Below are 15708 nucleotides of genomic sequence, written 5' to 3'. Positions count from 1 at the left end.
CCCCGCGTGTTGATAACCTACAGCTAATAAGCCGAAGGGAAGCAAGAGGAATGAGATAGACACAGAAAAGGTGACAACAAATGGGGGTTCTTGATCTGTTCCTCCATTTTCTAAATAGCAACACGACTTTTTGCAGTAATTATACAATCCCTGATGAAAGGAAACGGTAACAATAATGCAAAATAAAGAACAAGTTTGTTCCGATAAATTCAGTTTGAAGAGCACAATATCAACTGGCAGACACACAATATTCCTTAGGCCTATTACATCAAACCAGAAGAAAAACATCCAAGGAGCTTCATGCCCTAAGAATACTCATTCAGATCTTCATGCCCTGAGAATACTCCTTCAGATCGCCCTTTGTCCCATTCAGTACCCAGACATATATTAGCTCAAAAGCCAAGGTGCACATTTGAAGAGGATAAAATCAACTGACAGATGCATAATTATTTCTGCCCAATATCATTTTACAAGGCCTGTCACATCAAACCAGAAGAAAAACATCCAAGGAGCATTATGCCCTAATAATACCGTGTTCAGTGCTAGAAGTATCCCACAGACGCACAGTCCATCCAAATTATCACATTGTTTCATGTGCCACCTGCTCTGCTTGTATTGGGCCTCGAAAGGCTGCTTGAAATGCCAGCTGTTTTGAAATTTGCACTCATACTTCGAAGATCAACCAGATCCTCAAACAGTCGATCTGCAGAATTGACTTCCTTTGCAGGTGGCGATGCCTGCCTGGCTTGAAAGCTAGTAGACTGAGCTAACCTACCAATAGGTGTATTCTGCCTCTGATTGCTATCCTGTAGAGTCAAGTTCTTTGTTTGCTGCTCTAAGTTATTTGTTTGGTATGACTGCTTTGTTTGTTCCTCAAAAAAACGTTGTCTCTGTGTGTACAACATAGGAGGGGGGGGGATGCTTGGAACTACTTTCTGTGAAGCGTCATCATTAAAGGATGAAGATTTGTAGTATCCAGGTTGAACCTGTTGCACTTCAGGTTGTGGACTCTGAGCATGATGAGAGGTTTGAGCCTGCCGTTCACTTTGCTGATGCAATCCTGGTGACTGCACACTACCTGATGCCCACGGTGCAACATAGCCACTAGCTTGTAAATACTGTGAGGGCTGATATTGTTGATAAGAATAGGGAGAGGAGGGACTTAAAATACTTCCATTGTTAGGGGTGATTGGGTGGAGTTTCTGCTGAGCCTGCTCTGAGGGTGTAGCCACAAAGGATGGACTATCTGCAAAAGGATTGACTTGCTCAGAGAGTGGCGATGACACCTGCCCACCTGTTGGACTTGCAATAGCCAGGGTTGCTGGGGTCTTAGGTGACCTCTCTTCAAATGACCCACCACTGAGAAGGTCTAAAGACCGTCCTCGCGCACTTGGAGGTGCACTCAACTTCCTTATAGGCTGCGGGGGCGGAGGAAGTGCCAACTGAGCAATCGGCTGCCGGTTATCTTGATTAGCAGATGTATGACCTGGCCTTGAACTCGATCTGCACAGAAGCAAGCTCCCAAATTTTAAGATAGATATGCCAAATATGATATATCAGCATTATTCTTTTACATGCTTTGTTTGAAGACTCCACACAGCAGATAACAAAGGAATTCCAACGATGATTAAAGTCCAAAAGAGGGGCAACCCACTTTATAGTTGAACACTGCATGCTAAATGGAAGCCACACAATACCTGTGGGCCAATTGGGAGAATTCATCCTCAGCCTCGTCCTCCTCTTGTTCATAAACTGCAGGACCTCTGGGAGAACTTGAACTGTACTCAGGGCGCATTTGAGACCCAGCAGCAATGGCCTCATACTTTGCTAAAACACGCTGCAAATCATCATTCAAAGCAAGGCCCTGGAATAATAATTTCTCGTCCCTGAGAAAAAAATTAAATGCATATCAGTACAGAATATAGAATATATTGATTGCAATGATGTGATTACCCTGATCCAGGAACAAAGGGTAGTTCAAAATATTCCATTAAAGCCTGATGTGGTATCACCACCAATCATTGTTACCATGACACACTTGTCACTCGTGCAAGTTTTCAACAATTAAAAACCCTTATCAGCTAATCATAGGCTGATAAAACAGATCTCATGGAAAGCCAACACGCCATTTTGACTGTTGAATCATGTACATATTTTTACAATGCTTTCTATCTTCACACAACTTACAACAACATTACCATCTGTCTACACAAGCTTTGATTTTGGACAGGAAATATTTCATTTAAAAACATTTCCTCTTTGATCTCTCTTTCCAGATTAATCCCACATAAAATGCATCACACAGCTATCAAAGAACTGAACTTTTTTGATGCAGGAGGTGGCAATAAAGAAAACTCACGATGTGGTATTCACAAGCTGCATGACATTTCTTTGATTGGATCGGCATTGCTCAATAAGCTGAAGTATCACATCATCCTTTAAGGCCTGAACCCAAACCCACAAAACATAACAGAAATGAATACCTGAAATTTAACCTCCATACGTTGCTTATTAATTACACCTTCTAAGCTCATTCACACGGTACCTCTGATTGTGATGTACAAAACCTTTGTTACTTCTCTTGTAGAACATCCCAAATTCATCGTGTAAAAGAAGAACAAACAAAGCAATTTTAATCTCGTGATAGTCCTCCACAAAATAACATACATGGTTAGAATACCATGCCCTGTCAGTGTCCATGAGTTATAGGTCAACCCATAGTTGGCCACATGCAGGCCTCAAAATGAAGAAAGCCAAGACAAAATATAGAAAAGGTCAATTTTGGAGACCAGTCTTAAAGGAGTCATGGTTAACCGCTATGCCCAAGAGTCCCGCACACACATGTCACAACTCTTGTGAAGCACACAGCCGAGAATCTAGAATACTACCATCCAAGATGCTGATTTAAAGGCCCGATGCTATAGTAGATGCTTGAATGCTCAAATCAGTCAACAGGACTGATGTTAACACAGGCAAAAAACAGGCTCCAAACATGATATACTGTACCAAATGCACCACTCATATGTCCAAGTGAATTTAAGATATCTATTTAGATAAATCCAAGAACGTGCCCAAACTATCCTCTAAACTTAGTGCAGTTTCAATCTCATGACAGTCACTCACATAGCAGGGACATCCCCACCGACGTCATCAGCACCCAATGATAGGTGTAGACCATAGTATAAATGTATGCTCTCACACAAGTCTTGAGAAACACAAAATCATTTCAAGGAAATTGATTATACAAAGATAGCTGTTAATGATTGCATGCTAAGTCTCCCTAAAACCCGGGTTACCTGTTTATCTCGAGGGTCTAATGCATTCAGCATTTCGTTCAACACTTCTAACCCACTTCGGGCGCCATCCATCTCTCTAGAACTGAGTCAAAACATTTATATAATTTTGTGTCAATCCTCCACCATCAAAGCCAAATTTCATGTTCAAGGAAGATAGGTTGCCAAACATAAATTAGTCGACACTCACCTCCACAAAGGAATATCAGTGGAAGCCATTACTGCATCCAATGTTGCTGGCACCTCCGTTGGTGAGCCATAGCCCACGAGAGAATGTGACACAACGGGACGTGTTTGAGGAGGTGTGAATATCGGGACAGTATTTTGTGCAACAGGAAACTCGACTCCAGATCGCTGCAAAATAACCAAATAATTCAAGAAATCAGAAACACTAAACACGATCTTTCAAAGATTTCAACCTGTCTATATATGCAACCTATCCACCATAACTATCCTCATAAACCTTCAAAACCTCAAAAATCCATCCCGTGCCTGATACACACACCCTAGCACGTGCATGCACACACACACAGTGACATAATTTACATGCCATCCATATTGTACATATATAACATGCGTGTGTGAGTGTGCGTGCGCGCACGGGGGACGGAGGGATGGGGGGGAGAGAGAGAGAGAGAGAGAGAGAGAGAGAGAGAAGCAAGGCCTCTGCACACAGATGTCTCATTCCTGATCATCACTTACCCTGATAGGTTTAGAGAATATGGCCAGACCGCAGCAGGTAGGGAGAGATTACCATGAATGGCTCTCATCATCTGTGCAGCTTGCAGAGGATGGAGATGACAAGTGCTGGTATGCACAGGTCACGAGATGGTTTCACTCTCAAGGCATGTCATTGACCACCTCTCTCAAAACAAGCACTCCTTGAGTGCACCCTCCAGACATCTGAAATGCACCAGATCATCAGAGACAACTTCCATTGTACATTCAACAGACCTATGTACATGCCGCTTACGCCATATGCTTTCTAGGGTTCCTCTACTTGATTGACGATGGCTTTATCCGGGCACTCGGTTATCTACAGATCCACCAATTACACACTGTACGCTGTGAGCATCATCATCCCTATAATTCCACATTGAGATAGGGCAAGAAATTGAGGCCATGAGACATCATTGTGCTCTGATACTACTGTCAGATCCCTGCAGGATCTACACGTTAATCAGTAACAAGTAAGAGAATCGGGCGCCAAGTAAACTCACCACCCTCGAGCAGCTCAACTCCCACAGGCCCATGCCCACCTTTGGCGTCCCATACCAGCAGAGCCCATCCACAAGGAGCCTTCAGCATGCCATCCCGTGATCTGCCATCTACATGGCCGGAGTCTCAGCCTCTGGTCTAAGCCAGACCTTCAGCTAAGGAACGCTCAACTGAATACTTGCACAATAGCCTTGGCCACTCTCATATAGAAGAACATCTCACAATAAATAGCGTTCCTCTAGAAATAGAGCCCCTCTATAAATAGCATCCCTCTATTTATAGAGTCCCTCGCTAAATGTAGCCAATTGGCCCTTTGCTATGCAGGAGTCCTCTAGACGCACCTTAGCCTGCTAAACTTAATGCCAGGGCCGTTCCTGCTGGATTAAGTCCACGAATCCAAGGATTAGCAATCCAGGCACATAACATAGGGGACTAGGAAATTAGTTAATACGGCCTCCAAGACGTGTGCCCGAGTGAATCATAGACACGTGTTGTACTCCAGGCACACACATGGTCTAGAGCAATGGCACACATTAGATAAAACTTAAGGAAAGTTTGGCCATCTGGACAAGTGTTTGGGCCTTAGAACGTCTACATCAGCCCTTAGAGGGGCAAAGTTTCACATGTCAAAATGCGCACAGTTTGTTTTCTTTAGCTCTCTGATTTCTAGATTAGCTTTTTGCTTTCTTTCTTTAGCTTTTGGTGTTCGCTGCTTAGAGGGGCAAAGTTTTAGAAGGCCTGGTCAGTTTGGCTCAATCCCTAACTCACAGATAGATTTAGAACCTCACCTAATCACAATTAATCCAGATTGCCACATGTCAAATGTGCACAGTTTGTTTTCTTTAGCTTTCTGATTTCTAGATTAGCTTTTTGCTTTCTTTCTTTAGCTTTTGGTGTTCGCTGCCGGTCATTCAACTGTTCGCCTGCTTAGAGGGGCAAAGTTTTAGAAGGCCTGGTCAGTTTGGCTCAATCCCTAACTCAGCTTAGAGGGGCAAAGTTTTAGGAGGCCTGGTCAGTTTGGCTCAATCCCTAACTCACAGTTAGATTTAGAACTAAAATCTCACCTAACCACAATTAATCCAGATTGCCACATGTCAAAATGTGCACAGTTTGTTTTCTTTAGCTTTCTGATTTCTAGATTAGCTTTTTGCTTTCTTTCTTTAGCTTTTGGCGTTCGCTGCTGGTCATTCACCTGTTCTCCTGCTTCCATGCTTGCTCCTTGTACAGCCAAAAGCCTGAAAAAGATTTCGGTCATAGCTCCTGCTCCTCCTCCGAGCATCCAAATTCCAATGTCTCAGCTCCTACTCATGCACCTCATCTCCCAGCTTCTCCCAGATATTGGATCGTTGTAAAACTCTCCTTGGCCACATCATCCACCATCTACTACTGCCACCCCTCTACAGTTTATCATTCACTCCTTGCCTTCCTGCAAATTACAAATTCCTCTACTGTGCACCCTTGTCCTATCTCCAACTGACGTTTCCACCTTTGTTAGCTTCCCCGCATCCATCGGAACAGAGCACGAGTAAAATATATCATATTTACAAAAGGGATTCCCAATTAGGAATCAATAAACTCTGTAAAAATGAATCAGGGCTGTGTAGAACAATATGAGATGCTCTGATAGCACCCAGCTCCACCAAAAGACTATAATCAATAGGATTCTGCAACGATCTATTAACCAACAGCTCAATGTCAACAATGTAGATAAGGATTATTAGTTGTCCTATTTCAAAGAGTCTACTCACTTTGTATCTCCTGATTCATTTGCTTGTGAAGCGCCTGCAACCTCTGGCATCAAGCCACTGATGTCCATTACTTAACAACTTCTGGGTCCTCTCACCTCAGCTTAATAACTTTAAACCAAATCATTAATCGGCAATTGGGCTCATATCTGCTCAACTTAATAGAACATAGAACCCCCAAACCGTACTTCGCACTAAACAACAAATAATTGTGATCGATGGAGAGTTCAAGGAAGTTACAAGTAGAAGATACCCTAGCGGTGTGAGGCTGGAGAACACCAGTGTTGGGCTTTTTAAGAACCTAGAATCATATATCTCTAGATGAATCCAGGAACATGCCCAAACTCCTCCTCTAAAAACACAACATAGTGCAGTTTCAATCTCGTAATAGTCAATCATAAGGACAGTGGGTGTAGACCATAATATAAGCATATGCTCTCGCACATACAAATCCACACACCCACACATACTTGAGCATCCATTTTTACAAAGTCTTCATACTGAGTTTCTGTCGGCACTGTTTGGTCAGAGATAGCAGAACTGTTTGGCACTGACCCTTCCATCGCTAGTGCAAAAGAGGGACTACATCCAATTTATGGTCAAATCATATACTTAGATGAGTCCAGGAACATGCCCAAACTCATCCTCTAAAAACACAACATACTGCAGTTTCAATCTCATGATAGTCACTCATAAGGTTGAAAACCATAAACTCCATCGCACATAGCAGGGAGAAGCTACTATGACATCCCCACTGACTTCATCAGCGGGTGTAGCCCATAGTATAAACATATGCTCTCACACATACAAATACACACACACACACATACTTGAGCATTCATTTATACAAAGTCTTCATACTGAGTTTCTGTCGGCACTCCGGAGATGAAGGGCAGACTCAGCCATGACGAAGGCTAGCACTAAAGGAGAAATCTAATCAAAAGTAGTCCAAAATCTCTTCATTCTTACTAGGATCCCAACTTCAAAGTGGGGCCTTTTATGGGTTTGGGTGGATAACTTGAGACTGTTGTCTTGCAGCGTTTATTTATCATTCATTGTTACCTTTTTTAAAAAGAAGACATGAATAAAAAACCTTGGAAAACCATGAAAGAAAGTCTCATATAGGGCAATAATAGATAGCTAAACTTGTCTTCAGCTTACCCGCAAATCCTCATAAGCCATATAATATTGTGGATACTTGCCAGAAGGCCCACCAAAAGCTTCTTGCCATGAGTCTAGCAGCACCAATATCTTATCCCTCACAGCCATATCAGTCTGTATGACAGCAGAGAACCTGTTATATAAACAGCCACTAAACCTGTTCCTGCAGTGTATGAGTATTTTCCTCAACAACCAAATCAAGTACAGTTACGTTTCCACACATCCAAGCGTTGATTTATACATTTTGAAGGTAAAGCAGCTGTTTTCGTAGACACCAAGCTGACATAACTCCTAGCTCATTTTGCCCCTTTGTTTTTCCTCATCTATCATGTCCTAATGCTTAGATGGCTAGGATAGTTTCTTCCTGAAAAAGATTTCTACCTAACTTGCACAAGCTAGCATTTATTTGCAAGGGTCACACCTTTTTCTTGACTATTTTCACCATCTCATGCAAGATATCCTTTTCTGCCACCTGCTGATGTAATATTTCACCACAATTCTTCATAAGGGTTTCCAAAACCTGCACATTATACCACACCTTTAATATAAGTAGAATGTCTTGCCAACTTTTGGCTATTATAAATGCCTTTGTAAGACTAGAATATATCCAATCGTACAAATTCATATTTTAAGAACACTAATGAGGATTTTTAGTTGTTGGCACTTCTGCAGTTTGAACAATAACTCTTCTGTTTAACAACAGTGTACTAAAAAACACATAAAGGTACACTCACCGTCAAGGCTAGAAGTTGTACTTTAGAGCTTTTATTGCTTAGACGTTTCTTTACGGCTTTCACTACATCACGTGCTTGCCTGTTACACAAAGGAATATGTTAATGCCTTCACTAAGGTGACACTTTCCTTTAAGGGTATAGAGAAACGATAGGGTTTGCAGTGGAGCGATTAAAAATAGACGATACTCAAACACAACTGAAGAACAGAACTCAGAAAACATAGTGCCTGTCGGTAATATGAAAAACTGAATACAAGAACCTCAAGCAGTCGTGTCTCAAGGACCGTGGCTGAGGCTAATCAGAAAGATGATTCCATGTAGAGAAACTGTAGAAAAGATAGCAACAGAGGGAGCGAAACGCAGTCCTCCGTGTAGCTCGATGATGACGAAGATGATGAAGAGGTGGAGCTGCCCTAGAGGTAGGAGAGGATGGCAGCAGATGAAGAGGAGAAATGTGGAAGCTTGTCAAGCAGCAATCAGGAGCAGATCTGGAGCAGCAGCTGGAGGTTCAGGGCTAGATCTGAAGGAGAGGAATAGAGAGACAAAGGAGTTGGGGCAGAACTGGAGCAGGAGGGGCTGCAGCAAAGGATGGAGGAGGTGAGGAGCAGCTGCAAGTCCTGTCCACTGAGAGTGAGGGGGTAGGGAGTCTTTTATAGGCCTGACCTAGGACGTCGGCCAGCTGGTCGGTCAGTTCCTAGGTCGGTGGGCTGGCCAGCTGGTCGGTCAGTTTTGGGTCGGCCAGACCAACTGGTCGGCCTGATTCTGGCCGACAGCTTGGTCTTGCTGGCTGCTGTTATGTTTGCCCCTAAATTGGGGATTGTAGTTGCTTAACACCCCCTCTCAATTGCCAATTTGGAGGGACAGACATTGTGTGCTTGGAGCTTCGTGTAGAGATGTCGATGGTGGCTATCCCTGCAAAATGCCCAAGAGATGCAATGCAAAAATGCAGAAGGTCACAAGAGGAGTGCCCTTGCAAGGGAATTGTTCACTTCCTCAAGTGCCTTAGTTACACGTATGATCAGCAGAAATAAGAACACTGTGAAGCTCAAGAGAATACGCCACCCCCTCTCACCGCCGAAAGGTGGAGGGAAAAGCAAAGGTAAAGAACAAATATGTCGTAGCAGCACTGATAATGCAAAGATGGTGGGATTCCGCCAAAGGAAGAGGTCGTAGCTGAACAGTGAGCCAGTGTGTGCCCGATCTTGGACCTCGGGAGAGAGGAGTCTACCCCACCTCCATGCTGGACAAGATTCGAAACGACAGTCATCAAGTCACATCTAAACAGAAAGGGTCCCGCCTAGGGAGAACTTGTAGATCCTGGAAGTCGATGCCGACGGAGATAGAGGTGAAGGATCATGACCCCCTCGTTCGAAGGAATGGGGAGTGTCAAGCTTGAAACCGAAAAGGGAGGGAGGGATGGGAGTAGAAGATGGAGGTAAGAAAGGGAGGGAGGGATGGCAGTAGAAGATGGAGGTTAGAAAGGGAGGGAGGGATGGGAGTAGAAGATGGAGTTCTCTCCCGTAGTGTGCAGTGGAATGAAGAGGAAACTGATATGTTCATAGGAGTGATGCTCCCCATACCTATGGCCTCCATGAAGAAGCAGGATCTTTAGATCCCCAGAGATCTAGGGTCTTTAGATCACCATGGCACTGATACCATATAGAGAAACGATAGGGTTTGCAGTGGAGCGATCAAAAATAGACGATGCTCAGACACAACTGAAGAACAGAACTCAGAAAACATAGTGCCTGTCGGTAATATGAAAAACTGAATACAAGAACCTCAAGCCGTCGTGTCTCAAGGACCGTGGCTGAGGCGAATCAGAAAGATGATTCCATGTAGAGAAACTATAGAAATGATAGAAGCAGAGGGAGCGAAACGCAGTCCTCCATGTAGCTCGATGATGACGAAGATGATGAAGATTTGGAGCTGCCCTAGAGGTAGGAGAGGATGGCAGCAGATGAAGAGGAGAAATGTGGAAGCTTGTCAGGCAGCAGTCAGGTGCAGATCTGGAGCAGCAGCTGGAGGTTCAGGGCTAGATCTGAAGGAGAGGAATAGAGAGACAAAGGAGTTGGGGCAGAACTGGAGCAGGAGGGGCTGCAGCAAAGGATGGAGGAGGTGAGGAGCAGCTGCAGGTCCTGTCCACTGAGAGTGAGGGGGTAGGGAGTCTTTTATAGGCCTGACCTAGGAGGTCAGCCAGCTGGTCGGTCAGTTCCTAGGTCGGTGGGCTGGCCAGCTGGTCGGTCAGTTTTGGGTCGGCCAGACCAGCTGGTCGGCCTGATTCTGGCCGACAGCTTGGCCCTGCTGGCTGCTGTTATGTTTGCCCCTAAATTGGGGATTGTAGTTGCTTAACAAAGGGGCCTATTTTACAGGCCTCTCAATCACTGTGAATTGCTCAAGATTATGGAGTGTACAATGCAAGGACATTCACACCCATGGCCATTGGTATTAAGAACATACTGGTAGAGAACTCTTGATTGTGAATGACTGAAAAAAGAAATTAACAAACAAAAAGCAGTACTTTGACACAAGCACAAAAGCTTTGTTGCACAAAATTTGTAAATCAGCCACACCTCTGGCGTTCACCTATTGCGCAAGGAAAATAATGGTGTCCCAAATACCATTATCATCCCCTTTCAAGAAAGGGGTAATACTGTGATTACTAAGTATTAACCCTAAGCATACACTCAACATAAAGAACAAGCAAGCCAATACGTGTTCAAGGCCAGAATGAAGACTTCAGCAACAACACCACCGGTTCATTCTGTCCATACATTCAGCTGTGAATTCTTCAAGAATCAAATCAAATCAGCTGTGAACACACATCTAGAATCAAATCAAATATGTGAATTCTTCACGAAGCTTCAGCCTGCTCTAACAAGTTAGAAAGGCTTATTTAAATGCAGTACTTGTACACCCATTTGGTAAGAAGCATTTTCATCTGCTGAACAATCTGCGCACGAGTACACGGCATCACTAAGGATCGAAAGCAATCACATAAACGTTTAGCTGCTGCAATCTAGGTAAATATTGCACAGTGATGATAAATGTCAGAACATATATCAATAATGAGAACCCAACGTTTCTTAACTTGTAACCAGACGCTGCAATTCACGAATCTGGAATCAGAGTGCCTCGAATCATAAAGTTTGCCACGCAGTGCTCCGGATTGGTTTAGCACAGGGACGCGACTCTTACTATAATCTCCAAAAGAATTCTCGATAAATAAACTTTCTGAGTGCCATCCTGGCAGCGATTTAAAACAACATACCAAATCATCTCATCCTTCAGGAAGCTTCCGTGGAAGCTTCAGAAAACTGCCTACCAGATAATCTGTGTAATCTTCAGTGAACGGTTCTGACAGTTTTCAGAGATTCGACAGGGTACGAGCCTCTTTAGACACAAAGCGTTTACTAGGGTCAAGCAGTCAGATACCACGTCTTAAAAAGCAAGGCATAAATATACAGATACACAGTGAACACAAGGAAGATACACCTCCGGGGGAAAGTTCAAGTCCAAACACAGGCAAACAACCAGGCCCTTGCCAATTATGGACGAAACCCACTCCGTTACAATATACGAAATCGTATCAGGAAAAGAAATAGGGATTCACCCAGGGTCATAGTTGATGATGTCACAAATCTCCAAGTTCATTGCCCAATCGGGGCCGATGAGCAAGTCACTTGTAGCTTTATCGACAAGCGCAGAGGCAGTCGCCATTTATACGATCTACTCCAGGACCGATGCAGAGGGGCGATAATTGTGGGCAGAGGCGGACAAGGGCGAGCCCGATCGTTGTTCCAACTAAGATTTGGATGTCGAACAGGGCTGGGCTAGCAGCACCAAGCAAAGCTGACGAGCATGCAGAGAGAGCCACAGAAAGAGAAAGAAGCTACTGTTTCGGAGAGGAAGGATTGCAGAAGGGGAAGTGGGCGAGATGGGCGAGGCCAAAAGTGTGTAGAGGAGGAGGTGGGGAGGAATTGGGCTGTGAGATAAGTCCTGTAGGATCCTGCGATAGCCCTGTAGCTCTTGGAGGCAAGGATTGTGTAAGTATGTAGGAGCGAAAAGCAGATACCCCTGGAGCTTTTGGAGGCAAGAATTGTTCAGTCCTGATAGCCTATCTGGAGCTTTTTGAGGCACAGTCCTGATAGCCTTGAACCTTGGAGGCAAGGATTGTCGAGTATGCAGAAAAGCTGTGATACCCCGGAGGCAAGGATTGTTGAATATGTAGGAATAGGCGACAGCCCTGGACTGTTGCAGGCAAGGAGTTTTTGTGTATGTAGGATTCTGGACGTTGTGGAGGCAAGGATTGGTTTGAGTATGTAGGATGGTGGTAGGACTGGACCTTTTGTTGGAAAGGCAAAAGGGTAGTTGTTGAGTAAGGAGGATCGGAAAAGGGGATGAGATTCTAGAGCAGAGGATTCTAGTGTGCAGGGGAGGAGGGAGGAAGGGGAGATGGCTGACCAGTTTGAAGGAGAAGAAGAAGGAGAAGAAGAAGAAGCAGAGGAGGAGGAGCAACAACAACAACAACAACAACAACAAGAGCAACAAGAGGAACAAGAGCTGGAGATGGGAAGGAGGGATGATGATTTTCTAAGGCAGGACAGTGGGTCTGAGGAGCTGGGCAAGGATGACTTTCTAAAGCCAGTGGGTCTCTGCCCTCTTCTTCTTTTTCTCCATCTCCATCATCGCCATCTCCATCATCTCCATCTCCATCTCCATCTCCATCTCCTTCTCCTTCCTTTCTCCCTCTGTCCTCTTCCTTTGCTTCCTCTCTCTCTCTTCTCCCAAAATTGTCCTCCTTCCCTCTCCTCCCACACTTTGACCCAGTCTCCTCTCCCCTTCCCCTTTACCTCCGCTCCCTAAATATATATCACCTCACCCCTCCGCCCCTCCTTCTCCCTCTTTTTTCGCCGCCCACCTTTCTTCCCTTAATTGAAATTTGGTCGCCTGTACGTGCCGAGTACCAGTTCCAATAGGCCCCCCCTTTTGGTGAAAAATGGTCTTGGGGAGAAGGATGAATTTGGGGGAGGGATTAATGCCACGTGTCCTTGCCTTCTAGAATTCTCTAAACCACCTCGACATGGTATAAAAGGAGCTTGCGCCAGCCTTTCTCCATGCTCTGTCTCTTCCGCAAGCATTTCAATGGACTCCTTGGTAGCACGAGAGTAAAATGTGCGCACAGGGGTAGTCGAAGGAGGAGTCTATTTGGTCAGGTAGAATAGGCCACATAAAGGTAATCCACAACAAAGATGACGCTGCCACAGGCATAGACAAGTGAAAACGAGGGCCAGCCATGGAGCAGCTAAAACCGCACATGAGTCTTTGGAGTACATGCGGAGTTTGAAGACCAAATAGTTGAGGGAGGCAACGAGTTCGAAGGGGGTTGGATGAGGATGAGAGCTTGCAAGGATGAAGGGGAGGAGTTCGAAGGCAACAGGATGAAGATGAGCGCAAGGGAAAAGGGGGAGGAGCTCGAATCACACAGCGATAGGATGGGAGAGATGCACCGGCAAAGCAAAGCACAAAGACGGAGGGCGGGCGAGGGGGAGGGGAGGGGAGGATTAATTAAATTGAATAGATTAGCTTAGGGCTTAATTAAATTAATTAAGTTAGGCGAATAAAATATCACCACTTATTTTTTTCCATTGAATCTTGCAAATTCTTGGAGTTTTGTAGATCAAATGCAATTTTTGAACGTAGAAGCAATTAGAACACAAAATTACAAACCTAGTGGAACAAATCTCATGGAAATCCCAACCTAGAATGTGTAGATAACAAATTTTTGAATTTAGTAGTATTAGTATCACTAATCCAAGCACATGTCCTTAATTTGGCCAACAATTGCTACTGCTTGCATAAAGCAAATGTGCTTAAGAAGGGCACATTCTTAGTTTTCGGCATTTAGCTTGTTGTCACTTTGTAATGCTAGTATTTTGTCAAAGCAGTATAAGTTTCCTCATATACACATGCTCTATAATGAGACGGGGAGAACAATGACATAGCTTAACAGTCCAACCATGAGAAAAGAAATCTATAAATGAGCCCGAAAATGGTGGAAGTAGATGTGGATAGGTAAGAAACAATAAGGATTATTCATGAAACCACGTACATATTAAAACAACTAACTAAACACATGGTAATGAGATCTAATCTTTCTCTAATCCCTTGACTTTCAAGGGATAAACAAAGTGTTGAACACCATCACCATTCCAGACATCCTTGTAGGGTCAATCAACCTTGACTCAAAACCAAACCATGCCAAAATAGACTATATTAGAAAGAAATTAAACAATGGCAACACATATGATCCATGTTGACCCGTTGTGAAGTATGTGCTAGTTAATGCAATAATTAATGATGGTAGACACTAACCATCACAACAAGTCACATGTAAAACTTATATATATCCAAAATATATAATTGTACATAGTGGAAATGATCGAACTCTATCACCACTTTGTAAGCAAGCTACAAGACACCTTGAGGACGGGAGACACTAATATACTTCCATCTAGTAAAACACAACTAGTCTGTTATAACTTCATTGAGAATATATTAGGAAGACTGTCAAGATTACTCTTAGTTGTTATCTGGATGTCGTCACAAGAAATATGTTTAATGATAATGATTAAAGTTTCCAATGGAAAAACCAAATGGAATGTAGTTCCATTACATAGTCATTTTGTGGTATTTTATGTAAGTGCTCTTTTTTTTTAAAGCCACCATCCATGTCATCTGCACATTGGAATGTGTTTGGAATCCAATGATAAATGTGTGTGTGTGTGTGTGTGTGTGTGTGTGTGTGTGTGTGTGTGTGTGTGTAGAGAGAGAGAGAGAGAGAGAGAGAGAGAGAGAGAGAGAGAGAGAGAGACTAAATTTGTAAATGGCAAACACCATAGTCTGTGCAACTATCCACAAGCTAAGGAATAGTCAATAAACCCAGCCAAAAGATATAAAAGACAAATAAGTCAAGGAATATAGGCCAAGGTAGAGCTTGGGCAAAGAAACTTAGGATGGTCAATAATCAAGGCAATAAAATCAATGAGGGAGTGTCAAGCCCTACTTCCTCTCAATATGGCAATACCTTAAAGATCGAGTATAATAAATCCATGACAACAAACTTCTATGAGAAAACATCCAAGGTCAAGACTAGAGGATTATCTTCTCTAGCTTTACATTTAAGATACATTTAAGACTAGAGTAGAAGTCCAATACTGTAGCTTTACATTATCTTCTCTTCTATAGGAAAGAAGGAAGGAAAGCAACAAGAAGTCATACGCACAAAAATGTCATAGTACTATAAATACACATGTAGCATATGCATATTTTACAACCCTTGACACATTAGAAGGTGTAGAAGTGGTAGCAAGGTTGCACAAGCACTCATGTCATGCGCCCACACACATGCGCCCACACAGGAATACATTACAAGTAAATGTGTACACTTTGGAACTTTTTAACTTGTATCGAAGAGAACCCAACAAGTGAAGTGAAGCGATCAACTTAAACCCTCATGTTTGTTATTTCCAATTGTACTATCATACTTCTTTGTTGA

The 15708-nt window shown here is 43.5% G+C and overlaps 1 protein-coding gene across 2 annotated transcripts; it reads right to left on the bottom strand.

Annotated features, from left to right (window-relative positions):
• Positions 1-424: 424 nt before the first annotated feature.
• LOC147888117 (TOM1-like protein 3) lies at positions 425-12147 on the bottom strand. Of its 2 annotated transcripts, XM_087393113.1 has the most exons (9): positions 11764-12147; positions 8152-8230; positions 7839-7937; positions 7418-7531; positions 3484-3647; positions 3297-3378; positions 2360-2445; positions 1698-1886; positions 425-1503 (listed from the first exon to the last, which is right to left on the bottom strand). In XM_087393113.1, exons 1-9 carry the CDS (start codon positions 11868-11870, stop codon positions 591-593), a joined length of 1833 nt encoding a protein of 610 aa, XP_087249239.1. In that variant the 5' UTR covers positions 11871-12147; the 3' UTR covers positions 425-590. The 2 variants fall into 2 exon arrangements, with proteins under 2 accessions (XP_087249239.1, XP_087249240.1); XM_087393114.1 differs by lacking the exons at positions 7418-7531; positions 7839-7937; positions 8152-8230; positions 11764-12147 and adding an exon at positions 5704-6133.
• Between the last annotated feature and the right edge of the window lie 3561 nt (positions 12148-15708).

This window comes from Dipteris shenzhenensis, chromosome 22 (genome assembly GCF_047967505.1).
Source record: "Dipteris shenzhenensis isolate YYH24624 ecotype China chromosome 22, Dip_SZ_1.0, whole genome shotgun sequence".
NCBI lineage: Eukaryota > Viridiplantae > Streptophyta > Polypodiopsida > Gleicheniales > Dipteridaceae > Dipteris > Dipteris shenzhenensis.
This window is presented reverse-complemented; position numbering and strand designations above follow the sequence as displayed.

What these genes read in the sequence shown, in the direction of transcription:
- LOC147888117 (XM_087393113.1), bottom strand. Translation starts at nt 11,870, where the DNA reads ATGGCGACTGCCTCTGCGCTTGTCGATAAAGCTACAAGTGACTTGCTC. An exon ending in TGAAAATAGTCAAGAAAAAG is followed by an intron (nt 7,532 to 7,838) that starts GTGTGACCCTTG and finishes GCTGTCATACAG; the next exon opens with ACTGATATGGCTGTGAGGGA. An exon ending in TTCTCCCAATTGGCCCACAG is followed by an intron (nt 1,504 to 1,697) that starts GTATTGTGTGGC and finishes GCTTCTGTGCAG; the next exon opens with ATCGAGTTCAAGGCCAGGTC.